General features: G+C 40.9%; 1 protein-coding gene, 1 long non-coding RNA gene and 1 other non-coding gene across 6 annotated transcripts in view; 1 reads left to right on the top strand and 2 right to left on the bottom strand.

The window, feature by feature from the left end:
- SAR1B (secretion associated Ras related GTPase 1B) overlaps positions 1 to 16266 on the top strand; it is a 32459-nt gene extending 16193 nt beyond the window's left edge. For all 3 annotated transcript variants that reach the window (XM_007172157.3, XM_057540305.1, XM_007172159.3), the window contains 4 exons: positions 7184 to 7249; positions 8718 to 8821; positions 9875 to 10006; positions 11285 to 16266. In XM_007172157.3, coding sequence (XP_007172219.1) covers positions 7184 to 7249; positions 8718 to 8821; positions 9875 to 10006; positions 11285 to 11401 — 419 coding nt within the window. In that variant the 3' untranslated portion in view covers positions 11402 to 16266. The remainder of the gene's footprint in view (positions 1 to 7183; positions 7250 to 8717; positions 8822 to 9874; positions 10007 to 11284) is intronic.
- Positions 153 to 20624, bottom strand: LOC102998203 (uncharacterized). Of its 2 annotated transcripts, none has more exons than XR_009007118.1 (4): positions 20492 to 20624; positions 19629 to 19857; positions 17799 to 17876; positions 153 to 483 (listed from the first exon to the last, which is right to left on the bottom strand). It is a non-coding gene; the product is annotated as an uncharacterized LOC102998203 (long non-coding RNA). The 2 variants fall into 2 exon arrangements; XR_450153.2 differs by lacking the exon at positions 20492 to 20624 and adding an exon at positions 20268 to 20320.
- TRNAR-UCU (transfer RNA arginine (anticodon UCU)) lies at positions 4528 to 4600 on the bottom strand. The gene has a single exon. It is a non-coding gene; the product is annotated as a tRNA-Arg (tRNA).
- Positions 20625 to 21516: the final 892 nt, after the last annotated feature.

Raw genomic sequence — 21516 nt, 5'->3', positions numbered from 1 at the left:
ACTCAAAATGGGTTAAAGACCTAAATGTAAGGCTGGATACTATAAAACTCTTAGAGGAAAACATAGGCAGAACACTCTTTGACATAAATCTCAGCAATATATATATTTTTTAAATTAATTAATTAATTTATTTTTGGCTGTGTTGGGTCTTTGTTGCTACGCGCAGGCTTTCTCTAGTTGTGGCGAGCAGGGGCTGCTCTTCGTTTGCAGTGCGTGGGCTTCTCATTGCAGTGGCTTCTCTTGTTGCGGAGCACGGGCTCTAGGGTGTGCAGGCTTCAGTAGTTGTGGCTCGCGGGCTCAGTAGCTGTGGCTTGCGGGCTCTAGAGCGCAGGCTCAGTAGTTGTGGCTCATGGGCTTAGTTGCTCCGCAGCATGGGGGATCTTCCCGGACCAGGGCTCAAACCTGTGTCCCCTGCGTTGGCAGGCAGATTCTTAACCACTGCACCACCAGGGAAGTCCCACAATATCTTTTTTGATTCACCTCCTAGCGTAATGAAAATAAAAACAAAAATAAACAAATGGGACCTAATTAAGTGTAAAAGCTTTTGCACAGCAAAGGAAACCATAAACAAAACAAAAAGACAACCCACAGAATGGGAGAAAGTATTTGCAAATGAAGAGACCAACAAGGGATTAATCTCCAGAATATACAAACAGCTCATGCCACTCAATATCAAGAAAACAAACAACCCAATCAAAAAATGGGCAGAAGATCTAAATAGACATTTCTCCAAAGAAGACAGACAGATGGTCAAAAAGCCCAAGAAAAGATGTTCAACATCACTAATTATTAGAGAAATGCAAGTCAAAACTACAATGAGGTATCACCTCACAATGGTCAGAATAGCCATCATCAAATATCTACAAACAATAAGAACTGGAGAGGGTCTGGAGAAAAGGGAACCGTCTTGCACTGTTGGTGGGAATGTAAATTGGTACAGCCACTATGGAGGACAGTATGGAGGTTCCTTAAAAAACTAAATATAGAACTACTGTATGATCCAGCAATCCCACTCCTGGGCATATATCTGGAGAAAACCATAATCCAAAAAGATACATGAACCTGAATGTTCATTGCAGCACTATTTTCAATAGCCAAGACATAGAAGCAATTTAAATGTCCATCGACAGAGGAATGGATAAAGAAGATGTGGTACATATATACAGTGGAATATTACTTAGCCATAAAAAAGAACAAAATAATGCCATTTGCAGCAGCATGGATAGACCTAGAGATTATCATACTAAGTGAAGTAAAGTCAGACAAAGACAAATATATGATATCACTTATATGTGGAATCTAATTTAAAAATGATACAAATGAACTTATTTACAAAACAGAAACAGACTCACAGATCTTGAAATCAAACTTATGGTTACCAAAGGGGAAACGTGGGGGGAAGTGATAAATTAGGAGATTGGGATTAACATATACACACTACTATATATAAAATAGATAACTATGGACTTCCCTGGTGGCGCAGTGGTAAAGAATCCGCCTGCCAGCTCAATATTAAAAAAACAAACAGCCCAATCCAAAAATGGGCAGAAGACCTAAATAGACATTTCTCCAAAGAAGACATACAGATGGCCAAGAAGCACATGAAAAGCTGCTCAACATCACTAATTATTAGAGAAATGCAAATTAAAACTACAATGAGGTATCACCTTACACCAGTTAGAATGGGCATCATCAGAAAATCTACAAATAACAAATGCTGGAGAGGGTATGGAGAAAAGGGAACCTTCTTGCACTGTTGGTGGGAAGGTAAATTGATACAGCCACTATGGAGAACAGTATGGAGGTTCCTTAAAAAACTAAAAATAGAATTAGCATATGACACAGCAATCCCACTACTGGGCATATACCCAGAGAAAACCATAATTCAAAAAGACACATGCACCCCAATGTTCATTGCAGCACTATTTACAATAGCCAGGTCATGGAAGCAACCTAAATGCCCATCGACAGACAAATGGATAAAGATGTGGTACATATATACAATGGAATATTACTCAGCCATAAAAAGGAACAAAATTGCATCATTTGTAGAGGCGTGGATGGATCTAGAGACTGTCATACAGAGTGAAGTCAGAAAGAGAAAAACAAATATCGTATATTAATGCATATATGTGGAACCTAGAAGAATGGTACAGATGAACCAGTTTGCAGGGCAGAAATAGAGACACAGATGTAGAGGACAAACATATGGATACCAAGGGGGGAAAGTGGCAACTGGGGGGCGGGGAGGTGTGATGAATTGGGAGATTGGGATTGACATGTATACACTGATGTGTATAAAATGGATAACAAATAAGAACCTGCTGTATAAAAAAATAAATAAAATAAAATTCAAAAATTCAAAAAAAAACAAAAAGAATCCGCCTGCCAATGCAGGGGACACAGGTTTGAACTCTGGTCCGGGAAGATCCCACATGCTGCTTAGCAACTAACCCGTGCGCCACAACTACTGAGCCTGCGCTCTAGAGCCCGCGAGCCACAAGTGCTGAGCCTGCATGCCACAGTTACTGAAGCCCACGTGCCTAGAGCCCGTGCTCCACAACAAGAGAAGCCCATGCACCGCAACGAAGAGTAGTCCCCAATCACCGCAACTAGAGAAAGCCCACGTGCAGCAATGAAGACCCAATGCAGCCAAAAATAAAAATAAATTAATTTTTTAAAAAGAAATTTAAAAAAATAGATAACTAACAAGGACCTACTATATAGCACAGGGAACTCTACTCAATATCCTGTAATAACCTATATGGGAAAAGAATTTGGGGACTTCCCTGGTGGTCCAGTAGCTAAGATGCCTCGCTCCCAACGCAGGAGGCCCGGGTTCAATCCCTGTTCAGGGAATTAGATCCCATATGCATGCCACAACTAAGAGTTCAAATGCCGCAATGAAAGATTCCGCATGCCGGAACTAAAGATCCTGCACTTGGCAACGAAGATCCCACGTGCCTCAACTAAGACCCGGCGCAGCCAAAATAAATAAATAAATAGGGACTTCCCTGGTGGTCCAGTGGGTAAGATTCCGTGTTCCCAGTGCAGGGGGCCCGGGTTCGATCCCTGGTCAGGGAACTAGATCCCACATGCCACAACTAAGGAGTCTGCATACCGCAACAAAAGATCCTGTATGCTGCAACTAAAGATCCCACATGCGGTAACAAAGATCCCATGTGCTGCAACTAAGACCTGGCGCAGCCAAAATAAATTAATAAATAATAAATAAATATTTAAAATAAATCTTTTAAAAATCTTTAAAAAAAAAGAATCTGAAAAAGAATGGGTATATATGTATAACTGATTCACTTTGCTGTGCACCTGAAACTAACACAACATTGCAAATCAACTATACGCCAATAAAAATTTAAAAAGAAAAAGCATATGTGAAAAAGGTAACATATATCTACCCTATGATCTGGCAGTTCCATTGCTAGGTATTTATCTAGGAGAAATGAAAAATATGTGTTCACCAAAATCCTCATACAAGAATGTTTATTATACCAGTTTTATTTATCTGTAATAGCCCCAAACTGGAAACAGCTCAGATGTCCTTCAAAAAAAGAATGGATAAACAATGGAATTCTACTCAACAAGAAAGAGGAATAAACTGCTGATACATACGATGCATATTATATTGCATGGAAGAGGCTGGTCACAAAATTTATATACTATATGATACCATTTATATAAAATTCTAAAACAGGCAAAACAAACCTGTGGTGATAGAATTCAGATCAGTGCTTGCTTCTGGGAGTGGAGGTGTGGACTGACTGGGAATGGGCAAGAGGGAACTTGCTGGGATGTTAACAGTGTTCTGTATCTTAATTAATCAAATTGGGACTTCTTTTATAAAGCAGGGAGTGTATTGGGGATTGTAACCATAGAGGTAGTTTGCCAACCACATCCAAGCATTATCTTTTCCTTATTGGAAAGGATCATGCTTTGAACACAAATTGTATTACTTATTCATTCAGTTGGCAGTCTTCATACAGAATTTTTTAGCAAGATAAACTACTCTGGGGTCTCATAGTTATACTGAATAGTTAACAATTATACTGAACCTTTCATTGTAATTGTAGGGGGTCTTCTGCTTTTGGCCATGAGGGAATAACAGAGTCTGGAATTACCATCCCACTGTAAATGACTAGAAAACTGGACAAAAATATATACTACAACTGTAATCAGATATTGGGCAATAGCTAGCACAGGGCTATGATTCCTGAGAGAAGAAAAACAAACACTTCTCTATTCAAGTTTTATCACAGGAGGTAATTTTCAGATCATGGTGTAGGGAGAGGAAACCCAAACAACCCAGTAGTCTTACTGAGTTGAGGAGACAGAGACCAGAATTTGGGGAGGCTGAGGTGACTAGAATTTGCTGGGCAGATTACCACAGAGGAAGGAGCTCTGCAGAGAAGGAACTCCAGAAATTAAAAATATATATATATTTATTTAGGCTGCGCCGGGTCTTAGTTGTGGCATGCGAACTCTTAGTTGTGGCATGCATTCGGGATTTAGTTCCCTGACCAGGGATTGAACCTGGGCCCCCTGCAGTAGAAGTACGGAGTCTTAACCACTGAACCACCAGGGAAATCCCAGAACTCCAGATATTTTCATGGCTGAATACCAATCTGTGCATACGTAGGGTGAAACTACACATGGCCAGTCAAAGAATAATTTCTGGAAGAACAGTTATAGTGGAGTTGTTAGCCAAATAATTCCCAGAGCTCACATGGGGCCGGGAATCCAAGTTCGCACCAGCCAAAAAGGAGAGACCTTGTTGAATACTCCAAAGAATCATATCTTAGTAATGGGCTAAAGTAGCTCCAAAGTAAAGGCTACTTTAGATCTGCCCTAACAAAACTTAAAAACTGATCTGCAAGCAGTTTAACTGCCTGCCAGAACAAAGTCCAACTTTCTTTTCTTTTTTTTTTTGGCCGTGTCCCGTGGCTTGCAGGATCTTAGTTCCCCACCAGGGTCCCTGCAGTGAGAGCGCTGAGTCCTAACCACTGGACCGCCAGGGAATTCCCAAAGTCCAACTTTCTTGAAAAGGGTACAACAAAATCCAACATCCAGGGACTTCCCGGGTGGCACAGTGGTTAAGAATCCGCCTGCCAATGCAGGAGACATGGGTTCGATCCCTGGTCCGGGAAGATTCCACGTGCCACGGAGCAACTAAGCCCGTGAGTGCGCCACAACTACTGAGCCTGTGCTCTAGAGCCCGCAGGCTACAACTACTGAAGCCCGTGTGCCTAGAGCCCGTGCTCCGCGACAAGAGAAGCCACCGCAATGAGAAGCCCACGCACTGCAAGGAAGAGTAGCCCCCGCTCGCTGCAACTAGAGAAAGCCTGCGTGCAGCAGGGAGGACCCAGTGCAGCCAAAAATAAATTAATTAATTTTTAAAAAATCCAACATTCAATAAAAAATTATTAGACATGCAAAGAAGCAGGAAATTATGATCCATAACCAGGAGAAAAATTAATCAGTAAAAACAGATTGTAACAAAGATGATGGCAGAAGTAAAAAAGATGATGGAATTAGCAAATAAGGACATTGAAATAGCTGTTATGAATATGCTTAAGGATTTAAGTGAAACATGAACATAATGAGGAGAGAAATGGAAGATATAAGACAGAACCAAGGGCTTCCCTGGTGGCGCAGTGGTTGAGAATCTGCCTGCCAATGCAGGGGACACGGGTTCGAGCTCTGGTCTGGGAGGATCCCACATGCCGTGGAGCGACTAGGCCCGTGAGCCACAATTGCTGAGCCTGCGCGTCTGGAGCCTGTGCTCCACAACCAGAGAGGCCGCGATAGTGAGAGGCCCGTGCACCGCGATGAAGAGTGGCCCCGCTCGCCGCAACTAGAGAAAGCCCTCGCACAGAAACGAAGACCCAACACAGCCAAATAAATAAATAAATAAAAATAAATTTATAAAAAAAAAAAAAAAAAAAGAAGACAGAACCAAATGGAACTTATAGAAAAGAAAAATAAAATATCTGAAATGAAATTTTCACTAGATAGGATGAATAGCAATTTTTTTTGTGGGGTGGAGGGTGTCCCACACTGCATGGCATGTGGAATCTTAGTTCTCCGACCAGGGGTTGAACCCCGCATCCGCTGCAGTGGAACACAAGTCTTTTTTTTTTTTTTTTTTTTTTTTTTTAAGTTTTTACTTGATTTTATTTATTTATTTATTTATTTATTTATTATTTTTGGCTGTGTTGGGTCTTCGGTTCGTGCGAGGGCTTTCTCCAGTTGCGGCAAGCGGGGGCCACTCTTCATCGCGGTGCGGGGACCGCTCTTCATCGCGGTGCGCAGGCCTTTCTCTATCGCGGCCCCTCCCGTCGCGGGGCACAGGCTCCAGACGCGCAGGCTCAGCAATTGTAGCTCACGGGCCCAGCTGCTCCGTGGCATGTGGGATCTTCCCAGACCAGGGCTCGAACCCGTGTCCCCTGCATTAGCAGGCAGATTCTCAACCACTGCGCCACCAGGGAAGCCCGAACACAAGTCTTAACCACTGGACCACCAGGGAAGTCCCAAGAATTAATAGCAAATTAGTGCCAATACTGCAGAAGGAAAGACCAGTGAACTTAAGTCAATGCAATAGAAACTAAAAGAAACACAGAGAAAAATGACTGAAAAAAAAAATCAACAGAGCCTCAGTGACTTGTGGGACAATATTAAGTAGTCTAGCAAACCTATCATTGGAGTCCCAGAAGGGGAAGGAGGGGAGCAGAAAAAATATTTGAAGAAATAATAGCCAAATTTTTTATTATAATTGTGTTTGTCATTAAAGACTGTCACCTGCGAAATATGACAGCCATGAGAGAATACTGTTATTTCACCTTTATCGTTTAAGATGAATTACAGGAAAAATTATTAGGTTGGAGCAGTCACTTGAATTCACAGTAAATAATTGTCAATTTCAGCAGGATAGAGAAGGAAAAATAAGTAAGTGTTGGATTTGTGGTGGGTAGTGAATACTAGAAATGAATATTACCATTTATGTGCATAATATTGGCAATATGAAATGGAATATAGTAGTTACAACAGAGAATTCCTTTTTGATTTGAACTTATTTGCAATTAAAGTAAATCAAACTTTAAGTGGCAATATATACCAGGAATGGATTTCTAATTTTCATGTTGTTAAAATATTTTGTATTATTATTTAGCGTCAGAAGAACTAACCATTGCTGGCATGACATTTACAACTTTTGATCTGGGTGGCCATATTCAAGGTGAGATTCTGTTGCTTTGTTTTATTTAATAAAAATGTGACCATTATGTTCCAGTGCATGAAATCTCATTCTATTCAAAGAAAGCCAGAGGAGACTTAAAATTTAGGAGTTATTACCCCTAGATAAATGCTTTAAATGCAAAGGATGATTTTCATGGTACTCCAATTTAAGTCTGAATTGCTTTTGGTGGTAAAGCATATGAGTAAAATTTAGCCTCCATTCTTTCTCTGCTCCAGTCCACCTTTCGCTTACTGTCGTAATCATGTTATGAATATGTTATTGCTCTGTATGAAAAACCTTCAGTGGCTAACTCATTACCTGTAAAATAAAGGCCAAACTCACTGACCTGGCACTCAGGATCTCTATGATCTGATCGCACTTTACTTTTTGAGTCTTTATTTCCCACTATACCCTTTCCCATTCTCTTTACTCCAACCAAACCAAACCATCTTGGTGTTCTCCCACCTCTGTGCTTATGCCATCCCCATCTGCACATAGGTAACCCACCTTCAGGGCCCAGTGTAAGTCCTGCTGCCTCCCCTGAGAAGCCACTCCCAGCTGGGAGTGCTCTCAACTATACTTACGTAGCAATTAGTGCGTTTGTATACATATCTGCAAGTTTGGAACGACTGTCTTATTTCCTCTACTAAACTTTCTGGGACTGAAATCCTAGTTATTTTTTAATATCCCCAAAAGGACTTAGCAGTATCCACCACATGGTAATTCATAAATAATGAATATTACAAAGCCTGTGGTTAGTGAAAGCACATTTGAGACATATATCAATTGTTTAAAATATACATAAACTAATTCCTGGAATTTAATGATTAGATTTAGAACCTAATGGAGTTTGAGACTTCATTTCTATATTATTTTAAGGTGTATTATAAAACTGAAGTCAGAAATAAAAGTTACCTTCCCCTAGGGTACCCCCAAAACTGTTTTCCCCTCTAAAAGAGAATGTCATGGCAAAAATTACCCTAACGGTTTCATAAACTTTAATTTCTCTTATGAGTAGAACAGTTTGCTTTATTATTTTAACTTAACAAGTCTGTACCCGATACTAATTTCCTTCTGTCACTGACTCCAGATTTATCACTGGCAAAAAACTGATAAACTAGGAATGTCAGAAAAATGAATACTGCATATAAGAAATAGTAGTGGTCCCTCCAATGAACTTAATGTGCATCCTTGTCCATTAGTAGCAAATATTAATTCTTCTTCTAACATAGGAAAATTGGGGCAGAGTGAAGTATTTGACTTGCCCACAATCAAGGAAAACCTGTTATTTCTTCTTTGGTCACCTGGAAAGATTTTGGCAATATTGGGTGAAAGATTAACTTGAGTATATAGTGAAGTAGCAGCAGCTAAGGGATAATTACACTTGGTATCTTATTGGACTCTTCCCTCAAACTATCTGCTAGGTTTGACCAGCAAATAAAATCTAACTCCTGATTGTTTTTCTTAGCTCGAAGAGTGTGGAAAAACTACCTTCCTGCTATCAATGGCATTGTATTTCTGGTGGATTGTGCAGACCATGAAAGGCTGTTAGAATCAAAAGAAGAACTTGATGTAAGTTAAATAATTAAAACTAAACATAGTTGAATCACTGGTAAGCCTGAGGAAATAGGTTGGATATGTAGGTATCAGAGTGTGGCTTTTTTGCAGCCTCTGATGTAACTCCTGACAATTTGTGGAGTTCTGAGATTATTCTACTTAGAATGTAGGGGGAGTAGCTTGGAGTAATTGTAGCTATTGAGGAGGTACTAATGCAGACCTCCCTCCTGAAGGCTTGGGCTCACTCTGTGCAGAGTGTGCCCTTGTAGTATATTTCATGTCTGCTACATTCCTGTAGTGGCTTTGTCTTAAGCCCCTGGTCTTCCTAGGATGCTGGTTTCTTTAGGAGTTAGCCAGAACCTGGAAATGGCATAACATGCTATCTTTGTCACTGCTCCCAGGAGTGATCAGGGCCATGTGTAGCCACCTCCTCTCCCGTCTCCCAGGTCACATGCTTCGTAAAGGGGCTCAGAAGCAGTAGGCAAGGTCAGTGCTAGATCTGGGTCCACAGAGAAAGTAGGTCCATGATTTGATGGAAGGTTGACCTGACCATGCCTCTGCCTAGAGCAAGCAAACAAGTACTTATTCATGTGGAAAAGTCCAGATAGGTTCTCTGGTCATGGAACAGGGTCAGGGAATTCCTGAGTTCCTACCTTGTGCCCGACACTGTGCATATTACCTCATTTAATTCTCAAATTAACTCCATAAGGTAGGTGGTACTATTGCAAATTCTCTTTGAACTTCAGTGAGCCTTATTTGTGTAAGATCTCACAACTCAAAAGCAGCAGAACTAGAAATGAAACCAGGTCTGCATGCTTTAAAGTGTTGGGTCTATTCACAGAGTGAGCATTTAAAGAAGGAGACTTAGGGAGGCAGAAGAATTGAGCACTGGGTTTGTTGAGCTCACTTTAAAATGTAGGGAGAGTTTGCCAAAGAAAGTTAGCCAAACTGACGGGTATGATAGAGAATCAGTCCTTGATACCCATTTGGTAGCTTGTCACAATGAACCCTTTAGATGGTTTCATATCAACATCTTGTCGTTCATTTTGTTTTGTTTTGTTTTTTCAGTCACTAATGACAGATGAAACTGTTGCTAATGTGCCTATACTGATTCTTGGAAATAAGATTGACAGACCTGAAGCCATCAGTGAAGAGAGGTTGCGAGAGATGTTTGGTTTATATGGTCAGACAACAGGAAAGGTAAAAAAAAAAGGAAAATTTTTGACAAGTGTGAATATTTCATTCAGTAGTATAAATATCTTTTTATTTATTTTTAATCTTCTGAAATAGTTTGTTCCCACACTACCCCTAACAGTAATCATGCTTATCGGTTTAATTGGTACAGTCTGGCTTTTTTTTTTTTTTAATTGGGGTATAGTTGACATACAACATTATACTAGTTTCAGGTGTATAACCAGATGTCTTTAAATTACTATTGTCCTACCTCATAAGCCCATTTTCATTTTTTTTCTTAAAAACTGTCATTTATACATTTGGGTCTTTTTTTAATGTTCTCATTTATTTTCTTTCTACCACTGAATGAAATGAAACCTTTTCTTGGTGATATCAAAAATGTCAAAGCCTATGCTTATGAGAAACTAAATGAAAGCTTTCAAAGTTTTATTTGTCATAATTTTTCAGAATTAGCCACTAAATAATATACTTGAATATTTAAGCATACCAGTAGTGTATTTAGGCCCTCAGTTCAGTGTTTAAGCCCTGAGTTCAACAGAGATAAAAATAAAATGTAAACTTGGCCATAGCAGTGTTGGGGTTTTCTGAACATATACTTTATAATAAGCTTTAAGACACATTATTTTTGCATTCATTTTTACTGGTATTTGTTTTGGGGAAGGACCTTAGTATTGAAAAATCCCAGAGTAGAGAAATATTGCAGCCTATGGAAGGAGACTCTTATGTTAGACATGGTAGACTTTGGTCTATTTTCTGTTTCTTCTTTTTAATAACTCAATTCCATATTAATTTTTTTTTTTTTTTTTTTTTTTTTTTTGCCATACTGCATTGCATGTGGGATCCTAGTTCCCCAACCAGGGGTCGAACTGGCGCCCCTCACATTGGGAGCTCAGTCTTACCCACTGGACCGCCAGGGAAGTCACTGCTCCACATTAATTTTAAGAAATGCCTTGTTTAGTCATAAACCTACTCAGAGAATGTTTGTTTTTAATATAAGTGAAGCCAGTTGTCCCAGGTAACTTGAATTTTTTCCAAGTCACAGATTATTTTCATTCTTGTGTGCCTCACAAGCTCACCTCTGTCCCACTGAGCAGACATCCTGTCCTCCAGTAGAGTGAGAGGAGATGTCCTGTGTGTTTAGGGGAGGGTACTCGGATGCCAAACAGCCGTGGCTTTATCACAGTCACCCTTTGTTCTAAGATGTACGAGCTGCAGTTCTCCTGGGATGTGGAGCTTTTATTTCATTAAGGGGTCATTCAACATAATGTCTATCTTCTCTTCTAGGGCAGTGTATCTCTGAAAGAACTGAATGCCCGGCCCTTAGAAGTTTTTATGTGTAGTGTGCTCAAAAGACAAGGCTATGGAGAAGGCTTCCGCTGGATGGCTCAGTACATTGATTAACACCAGCCCGCATCAGTTCAAGGTCTCACCATTCAGGCCTACTCAGAGATTTGATCACTCAACATGCATAACTTGAATTCAATAGACTTGTTGGTTAGAAAACAGATGTTTTTTAGATTATTAATATTTTATCAACCTAATTTGAGTGAGAATTGAAGACTGATTCAAGTAAGCTGAATATCACAATGTAGCTTTCTAATTCCATAAAAATAATTAGATTTTACAGTTTATAATCTAACATTACCCCCAGCACCATTTTTAAAGAGCAACTTTCCAGACTACCTTTGAAGCACTTTTTAACAATATGAAACTACAAATGTAAACCATATTTAAAAGTTCATCATGTTAAACTTTTTATGTACTTTTTTGGAACTAGTTTTTAAATTTTAGATTATGTGTCCACCTATCTTAAGTGAACAGTTAATAATTAGCTTATTGATGATTGCATGATGCCTTACAGTTTTCATTATTTTTTCTTATGCAAACGTCATGCAATAAAGCAAACCCTAATGTTTGGCATCCTTATTGGGCAAATGTTTCATTTTAATGTGTCTTATCTGGCTAGTATACTCTGAAATTTTGTACGTTTACTATTATCTATATGAGGGGGTTACTGGGAAAGGAGACTGCTTCAGAATATTTAGAATAATGCTTAAGTTCCTAGAGGCTTTTGCATTTTCCAGGAGACAAGTTGTGTTTGGTTGTACCTTATACCACACTTATCTCTGAATCATGTGTATTTTTATCTGTAACACTGCCATTACCAGTGCTGATGGGGTCCATGTCCTAGTCCCTGTGGGATCGGCCTTCTGCCAAAAAGCACATCTTCTGGTACAACCCAAGGTTAATTTTTGGTTTGATAGGCCCATTCCAGTTGTCTGATTCTGAAGTGCTCCATCTTACTGGTTTGGTATTCTGTGCCTCTTCACCAAAAGTAGTGACAGGCACCAGTCTCCCCACATTTAGAGGTACTCCCCAGTCTCTTTATACTTAATGGTACTCTCCAGGGCAAACGACAAGTAGGGTCTTGTGCGCAGTTTCATCGTGGAGGCGTGCATCTGAGGAAAAAGAGCCTATTCTCCTTCATTTGTCACTGAGATGTTTGGGGATTTTGCTCCTGTCCTACAGCTCTTTTGCATTTTGGGCATATTTTATTTCTTGGTGGAAAGAAAATGAATCCATGTATTTAATTCTCTTTTTTTTTTAGTTATTCTCAGCTAGCTCTCACTTTATAGCACAAAAGGCTTTTGTTTTTAGATACAATTCTTGCCATGTGATAGTGTCTGCAAGCCTCATTGATAGGCTTTCTGATAAGATTTTAGTTAGCTTTTTAAAGCATTTTAATTTCCTGAGAAATTGAGTTCTTTTTTTCCATATGTCGGAGATTCCCATAATTACCTGAAAGACAAGTGCCAAATATTTATTTTTAAAGACTGTCAAACTTAAGGTTTCCTCTCTTGGTCATAAACCAAGGTTTTGTAGTATATTTAACCAATTCCATTGAGAATAGATTGCTCCAATTCCATCAAGAGTAATTTTAATATCAGAATTAGTGTTTTATCTAGCTATTGTCCAAATCAGAGTTACTGTAGTCCTTTCTGTCATCAATAATGTAATATATGAAGCAAATAAGGATTGAAGGATACGCCTGGAAGGAATTACCAGTTAGCTAAACCAACAAGGTCATTTCACCATGACATTTGGTTTTAGGAATTCACCTATTCTATTTCACTTTCAGCTTCCTTCTAAACAAAAATAAAAAGCTTTCTCCCTGCCTAGAAACGTCAGTAGCACCATGGGAAAAGTAGCAAATGACATTTCAGCCTCTTGGTTTATTCTGCCAGATATATTTAAAGTACTCATTTTTAACATCTTGACTAGACAGAATTAAGCCTTATTAAAAGTAATTGCCTCTTGTTGATGGTACCTTTTCAATATTTACAGGGACATGCCTTTCTTCAAGTATTTCCTAGTATCTATTGTGATAATTGAGAAGTTAATTATTTGTGTTATAAATTGGTATAAAGGAAAAAGCTTACTGGTTTCTCTAGAGGGGATTTGCTTTCTGGTACAAAATATCTTGTTCCAGAACTCTCATTCTAGGTCTGTCACTAGGATCAAAGGAACAAAGTCACTTTGTGGACCACAGCTAAACTGTGGATATTTTCCCAATGATGTAAGAGTCTTATGGCCTGAACCTCTGGAAATGAAGCTGCACTTTCCTGCCAGCTCCAGGGAGATAGGCCTCGGAGTTCCCCAGCCATTGGGCTTACCATCTAGCTCTGAGAGCTCCTCAGAGCATATACACTGAGTCACTGCTTCCTTCAGGAGAAGCAAGTTAAGAGAATGCCAAGAAGCAGTAAAAGCACATGGGGAAAACATATACTCTGTATGTGCCTGTGCAAGTGTGTACATTTGAGGAGTAGTTTTTGGGTAAATGGTAGTATTGGGGACATAGGTTAATTTTGTTCCTCCCACTGTAAAGTGTGAAAATGTAATTAACACTATTGTATACAAGTTAAGATTGGATTCCATACAAATCAGGAAGTGTTCAAAAGATGTTTTAAAATCTTAAGTCCAAAACTAAAAATAGAGGGTCTCAGCTGGCTTTTATATTTTTAAAGAAGAGCTTCTTAACCTCACACCTGTTTCAATGACTGCTGTTAATTATACTTTTGTGTAACTGTTTAAATTGATGGATTCCAGTTTATCTTTATCTTGGTGAATTATTAGATTGAAGATTATAGCATTTTTAAAAATTGGGGCACAGATATTTCCTAAAGCATATGAAAAAATATTCTTCACCATTGGCTTAGTTGACCCAGTATCTTTGAGAGCCAAAGAAGTATGAATTCAGATATTGCCTGCATAGATCTAAATTTTAGTTTTGTGTGCCTGTATACTTATACAAATTTACTGTGGTTTACAATGTATACACAGAACATTTCTTTTCTTTAGTTTTCAACTGGCTCACACTTCTGTGTAGCACTTTCCAGCACATAAGCTACTTGTAAATCATTAAAATAGAGTAATATTTGATAATAGTGTTTCTTGCCTTCTGCAAAATGATTTAATTAACCCAGCATTTCCACAAGTTCCATCATTAAAAACAGAATACCTCTAGTTGACATGATTTGAGAGTTTCAGGAGACAGGTTTACATTTTCTGAAACTGTACTTGGTATGTGACTCAACGTAGCATTTCAGTCTTAGTCACTTACAGGACTGAAGTTTGCAAGACTTCTATTGCCAAATAAATTTTGACCAGAGTACCTTGAAAATAGCTAATATAAAAGGAAGTCTCTCAAAAAATCTTGTGTTGATTTTATTTAGAGTATATGGTTTGGATTTTTTTTTTTTTTCCTGGCCGTGCCATGCAGCATGCGGGATCTTAGTTCCCCGACCAGGGATCGCCGTGTCCCCTGCATTGGAATCGTGGAGACTGCCAGGGAAGTCCCTGTTTGGATCATTTTAAACGTATGTAAAAGTTGGTGAAGCTTCAACAAATCTCCAAGAGAGCATGAAAAAAATAGAGATTAGCAAATATAAACTTCTGGATGTAAAATTAATAGGGAATTAAAGGTTTTCTATAAACATTAAAATTTTTTTTTTTTGTAATAAATAGTTAAGAGTTCAGAAAACAGTATATCTTCAATTAAGGACTAAATTTTTCAAAGCTCCATATTTATATTTCTGGTCATTTCCATCATTGTCCTTTTGAAATGCAAATTAGTGCTTTTTAACCAAAAAAAAAAAAAAATGAAAAAGAAAAGAAAGAGAACAAGCTCTTAAAAATATAGGACTGTGCCTCTGTGTAAAGTGATTGGAATTTTGTTAAAACCATGTTTCTACTCTTGAACCCTGGAACCATTACCCCTCACATACCCCAGCCCACACCTGGATAAAAAGATCCCTGAGTATAAAGGGAATCTACAGAGTCTGTTGAAGATGCAATTTTGAACTAACTAATTTTTGTCCTCATAATTTAGAACATTAAGTAGCTAATATATTTAATACCTCTGATTGATTGTTCTGGGCTTTGACCACACTTTTAAACAGAATCCAAAGTAATCACAGTAAAGTAAGCAAATTTATCCAAAGTAAACTTTGTTTCAGGAGTGTCCCCACCCCAAATAGATTTTAGGACAGAAATGGGAAAGGCTTTTGAGTGATTTCATGCAGAATTATTTTCTCTGGAAAAGCCACACTGGAGTGGATGAATTCTTCTTCAGCATGTATTTTAAATGAAGTGGGGGAATTAGATTTAATTTTAGTTTTAAATATTTCAGGGTAAAGGGAGGTGACAGTTCTACAGTTTCTGACATACAAGTTGTCCTTGAAATTGTTTTCATTATCAAGTATGAAGATTCACATCAGAATGGCCAACTTCACATGGGTTTCTGGATTCCCTGGTGCTGCTCCTAACCTGAACTCGTAATCAGTTGCCATACTGAGGCAAGAGCGCTCAGGGTGAATGTAGTCACATAACTTTAAAAGTGATCAAAGTGTTTTCCGTGGTGAGGCCTTCAGTATTTGACTGAATGCAGAGTATGTTGAAGTGGTAAGTCAGTGATAAGTTTTTCATCACTAACCTTGTTTGCACTTTTGTACACCACTGCTTGCACTAGCATCTTAGTGTGAATTTTAACAATTGTTTTACAGTGTATACAGATTGTTAAGCATTAATTTATATAAAGATGTTTGTTTACCTTTATATATGTTACAAAGAACAGCTATCATAGTTGGTTAAATGTCCTTGAATTGTGTTTGTGTGTTATTTTGATTATGTTCTATTGTCTTTTCACCCCACTATGAATTTGAGTGTCAGTAATAGAAAAATAAAATGATTACCTGGTCTTTGAAACACTCTGGTGTCAAGTCCCATTTTTACCATCCAATTGTAATTTTCATTGTGCTTATAAGAAATTTCTTGGACTTTGAAATTATTAAGATTATAGAACGTACCCTTTGTGCAAGGATTCCAAGGAACCTTTGCTTAAATTAAGTACCGAGGCCTAATTTGCCTTGTAAGACTGAAAACAACTCATGGGCGCATTGTAGTAGGACTTACACAATGCCAATTCAGTTGAAATGTGAAAAATAAGGCAGCTGGTTGGTTTTATCTACATCAAGGTTCTCTAGCTTTAGTATGCATTGGAATCTCCTCTGTGTGTGTGTGTGGCCAGGGGGGAGCTGGCTTTAAAACACACACACACAAGAAAAAAAAAGTCCCACCAAAAATTGTGATTCAGTAAATCCGGGGTGGGGTGGAGGGCAGTAATCTGAATCTTCAACAAGGTTCTCAGGTTTTTCTGGTGCCAAAGTGTGTGGATTTTCATTTAGGAAAAACAGTAATATAACACTAAATACTAGTAACACTAAATGGTCATTGGCCAATCAGTGAAGAAAAAGATTTATCTTTTTTTTTTTCCCCTGAGAATTCATTTATTAGTAAATCCTATGTCGATGTAACCTGTAGTCGGTGGTTCTCAACCTTGGCTGCAATTCAGAATTACCCAAAGCCCAGGCTGCCCTCAGGAAGCAGACTTTTTTCAACTCCTCAGGTGATTCGAATGAAAAATTTTATCATTTTGTTAAGGATTATCAAGCTACTTTTGAGACTTAAATCCAAATATAAAACCTTTCTACAGCCATCCCTTTAACCTTCCCACTAACAGTGTGCAGGACATCAAGCTTTGTGCTAACTCTTAACATAAACAATCATGATTCTATTACAGTTGGGTCCATCAAATAGAGATTTAGTATGGACTCAAGTTATTTGCTGAACTGAAACTAATAGGTAGGTAGTGAATGCACTGAAGGGATAAATGCTAAGAAAATAAAGTCCAGTTTATTTAGCTCATTTTCTTGAATTTAGCTATATAATATCCCACTAGACTATCTGATATTTGTACTAAAGCTACAAGTAATGCAATGTCATAGCCCCTAAAAGAGTGTGAAAAGCACCTTTTTGGGAATAGAGGAACTAGGAAACTGTAAAAGAAGCCCTTTGGGTGGTGGCCACCATCCTCCTAATTGAAAGGTGAGAACAACAGCTTAGAAACCTGATGATTAACAAAGGTCCTAAAACAGGCCCTGTTTCTGCTGCATCCCTTATAAAGGGTTCAACTGGGGATTCAGTTAATTGACAAAGGTCAGAGCCTGTGTTTACAAAGGCTCTTAACTCAATTTATTTAAAATCAGACACCAAGACAATAATTTTCTGGCTATTATTTAGTAAACAAAGGAAGCCTTGCTTTGGAATGTGGATTTTGATTGGGGGCATTACGGTGAACCATTTAACATGTTTATTAAAGTCACTGTGACTTCAGTGATGGCACTATGCCACTACAAACAAGCTGGTAATGTTGCAAAAAGAAACTGAAGAGCTTTCTTACCTGACTGTATTGAAAGGGCCTGGGTTAATGGGTAACAGTCCTCCAGTCAAAAATCTTCACAGGTGTCATGTTTCATGGCTGGTAAAAGTAAACAAAGGGAAGAAATAATTGGAGGTGAGGTACAGGTGGACAGAGAAACACTTGGGGGTCAAAAATGGAGATTTTTGTTTACTACTTTCTTGAGCTAAAAGGAACTGAATGTGAACCTCATCAGTGGAATTGTAGTCTCATTTCATCCGGGATTAGCAAAATCTCAGAAACTAGAGATTATAAACATTACCAAGTTACAGCACCATTTTTAGGGTTTTCTCCTAGCCCTTGGGTTTAGATTGAGCTCTCTAGATCCACCTCTTGGTTGGGAAGCCACGCCAGATTGATTGCAGTCTGGAGAAAAGCACGTTGACTTTCCTCCATTCTAGGGACTTCACTTTCGAGATCTGAATGGCCAAGAGCCCCTCTTTGGGTAAGGTGCAGAACAGGAGAGCTCCAGCCCTGTTCTGGGCCCCAGAGCTTATTTACAACTAGGGGCTCTATTGCATGGGGACACAGCTCTGATGGCTCCTGAAGGAAACCACGCAACGCTGCTTTCTTTCCCAACTGCAGCAGATGGCAGCGGCACAAAGATATTCAGAGAACAGTCTGAGTCTTTCTCCACCTCAGCTTCTATGTGGGGCCAGGTTCAGAATCCACAGGCCTCTGGCAGTCGGGTGGCAGGAGGACCCCTCTTGGATTCTCTGGGGCCTCAAGCTGCCTTCCATCTTTGGAGAAACAGTGCCTGACCCTTCTGATTACCTGGTATGTGGGCAGCCTTTGCCCACCACTCCACGTGCAGGGCTGGGCTGGGCAAAATAGGAGGCGGGGTCCCTACTCACCAGGTTCTCTCTTTTTTTCTCTCTCTCATATACAAAACCTTACGTGTGGAAAACCGTTATCACCAGGGACTTTGCAAGTATTGTGCTGGTATTGGATTCAGGTTGGGACATTTGGTTTTACTTTCTGTCTGCCCTTCCACCAGTCAGTCAGCAGGAATTTCCTCAACACCCGCCTGCTGGGGACTGGCATGGAATGGTGAAAAACGGGCAGAGATCTGCCCAGGGCACCATGGAAGGCAAAAGGGAAAGGCCTCCAAACACCATCGAGGTTTCTAGAAAAGGGGCACCAGAGCTGAATCTTGAAGGTGTATAAACTGGTTAGTGGAGAAGGGGTGAGAGAGGATAGTGCGAGCAGACAGAACAGCAATGACAGAGGCATGGCAGAAAAGGGCACGCTGTGATTTGGGGCCGGTAGAGCCCAGAGCCTGAAGAGGTGCTGTGTGGAGAGCATCTTAGACGGCAATGTCAGTGGAGGGAAAGACGAGAACATGAGGCCTGAACTGAGAAGGAGGCAGGAGAGCGGGGCTGATCTTTCCCATCTTTCAACCTGCTTCTCACCTGTCATGATAAGTAGGCTACTTCTAACACTGATTCCCAAACCAGCATTTTATGATGTATGACCATGTTTTCCAACCCAAGGCAGGAGCTGGGGATCCACCAGGAGAGCCTGCTCATGGGGCCATCAGATCAGGATACACTATTTGAAGCTGAGAACATCTGAACAGACTTGTATCCCCAAAATGCCACACTGAGCATGTGCACCAGAATGTGTGGTGCTGACAATGGGGAAGACGCATGTTTGAGGTCAAAATAAAACACAAGCTGGAGCTGTTGACACAGCTACACAACCTACAAGACATCGGGCTGAGGGAGTGGGGCTCCCTGAGGGTACTGCTGGGAGTGGGGAGCTGAGACCACATCTGTCCCTCTCTGACCCCCCTCTCCATGCACCTCTTACCTGGGACTGGCTTTGCTTGCACAGCGTGGGGATCTGGTGGTTCCATCCATCGAGCAGGAGAAGCGTAATAGAGTAGATGAGGGGAGTACCCTGCCTCCTCATCCCCTAGAAAAGTCCTGAACTTGAAAAGTCAGGTGGGCAGCGTATCCTAACTCATCACACAGCCCAAGGGCTGCCCAGCGAACACTGGACTGGACTTGACTTCTGTGGCTCCCGGGCTCAGAACCGCCTGTGAATAGAAACATCGTTTCAGAGTGACAATTACAGTTGACTTTAAGGAAGACATTTTTTAATTTAATACAGATGGCTTAGCAGTGGGTTGCTTATAAAGTGACAGGCTCTCTGTCACTAGAGTTCAGAGGCTGTCCTAGAGAAGGTGGTGGACAAGATGTGCTTTCACGCCCCCCACGCCCCCTAAACACTGAGGTCCTATCACCCCGATGCAGCTCCTCAGATGAGGGCCGAGTAGGACCCAGGACGGATGGTGCAGGTTGGTACTGGTCCCATACACCTCCTTGACCAGAAGGATGTGCTCCTGGAGGGCAGAGGGGTCCCTAAGATTTAAGCATCCCCTCTGGTTCCTGACGTCCCTACAGGGCACACTGCTCCCTTTGCCGTGAACCCATTTAGGAGTCTTACGTTGGACGAGGCAGCTATCAGGCCCGTCCATGGCAGCTCCTTCCCAAGCCTCCTAGGCTTCCTTCTGTAAGCTGATGAGCATGAATATTACAGCTGGCATGTGGGAAACAAAGTTTTGTATACCAAGCACCTGTCGCCAGAACCGGGCAATCACTCAGAGTCCCAAGATAGCAGTTCAGAATATCCACAGGTGATGGTTTATTTTGCTGAGTCACTTTTCTTACTTGGCTTCTCCTGCAAACCCTGACGCTCTTCTGAGTTTCGTGTTGCTCCCAACGTTCAGTCCCTAGCAAGGGAACGTTCCTTCTTTGCAGAAGGGGGTGAGGGTGCGGGACAGGAGGAATTCGGCTACCTCGGGCCTCCTGGGTTACAAGGTTTCAGGGTGGCCACCGAGGAACCGGGAATGCTGGGAAGGTGGGTGTTTCTCAGGCATAGGCAGCTGACCGGCACAGGCATCACGTGAGTGGCTTCCCTGATGAACACCAGGTGCTTACAACCCACCCTTAGCCGGCCCCTCCCGGGCCGCACGTGGCCAGTCCCTGCCCTGCCCCCAGACCACAGGTGTCCTGGTTGGGCGTAGGAAGGCCCGTGAGAACTTGTAAACAGCGCGGCTTCACCTCTAGGATTCCGGGAGTCAGTAAATAAATCCCTCTGGTCTCCTGGCCTCTGGTCAGTCTGCCAGCGTCAGAGCGCCCTCTGCCTAAACCGCTGTTCCCCCTCCCCTCACCCAGTCAGTGGTTCCTCATTCTGCTCCCTTCACATCCTTGCCCACTTTGTGACTCTCAGCCACCCTGCATGGTGGGCCCAGCAGGAACTCTCATCCTCATTTGACAGATGAGGAAACTGAGGCCCAGAAAGGGCCAAAACACAGTCCCTAATTCTCCATTACCACAAGGCCCACAAGAATCCATTTCTAGTCACTTTCTCCTCTATGGTGTGTTCATGGATGAATTCCCTGGACCTGAACGGCCACAGTTAGCTAATGTTAACTGAGGATGGAGGGACAATAAGGGGGAATTGCCCACTGAACACAAACCCCTAGACCTGGGCAAGCCCACCCTACAATTGCTGTCACCCAAATCACAGAGCCCCCCCAGCCCTGCCAGGGAGGCCTCGGCCCCATTCCCAAGCCTGGAGGATGGACACGTCACCTTCCTTCCAGTGCCTGCAGGCCCTGCTCAGTGCTTAACCCTGTCACCGTCCCAACCGGACCTTGTGTCTCACCTCATGATCACACCCATGGCTAATG

Source organism: Balaenoptera acutorostrata, chromosome 2, assembly GCF_949987535.1.
Source record: "Balaenoptera acutorostrata chromosome 2, mBalAcu1.1, whole genome shotgun sequence".
Classification (NCBI taxonomy): domain Eukaryota; kingdom Metazoa; phylum Chordata; class Mammalia; order Artiodactyla; family Balaenopteridae; genus Balaenoptera; species Balaenoptera acutorostrata.
Note: the sequence above shows the minus strand (reverse complement) of the source record. Positions and strands in the feature narration are given on the sequence as shown.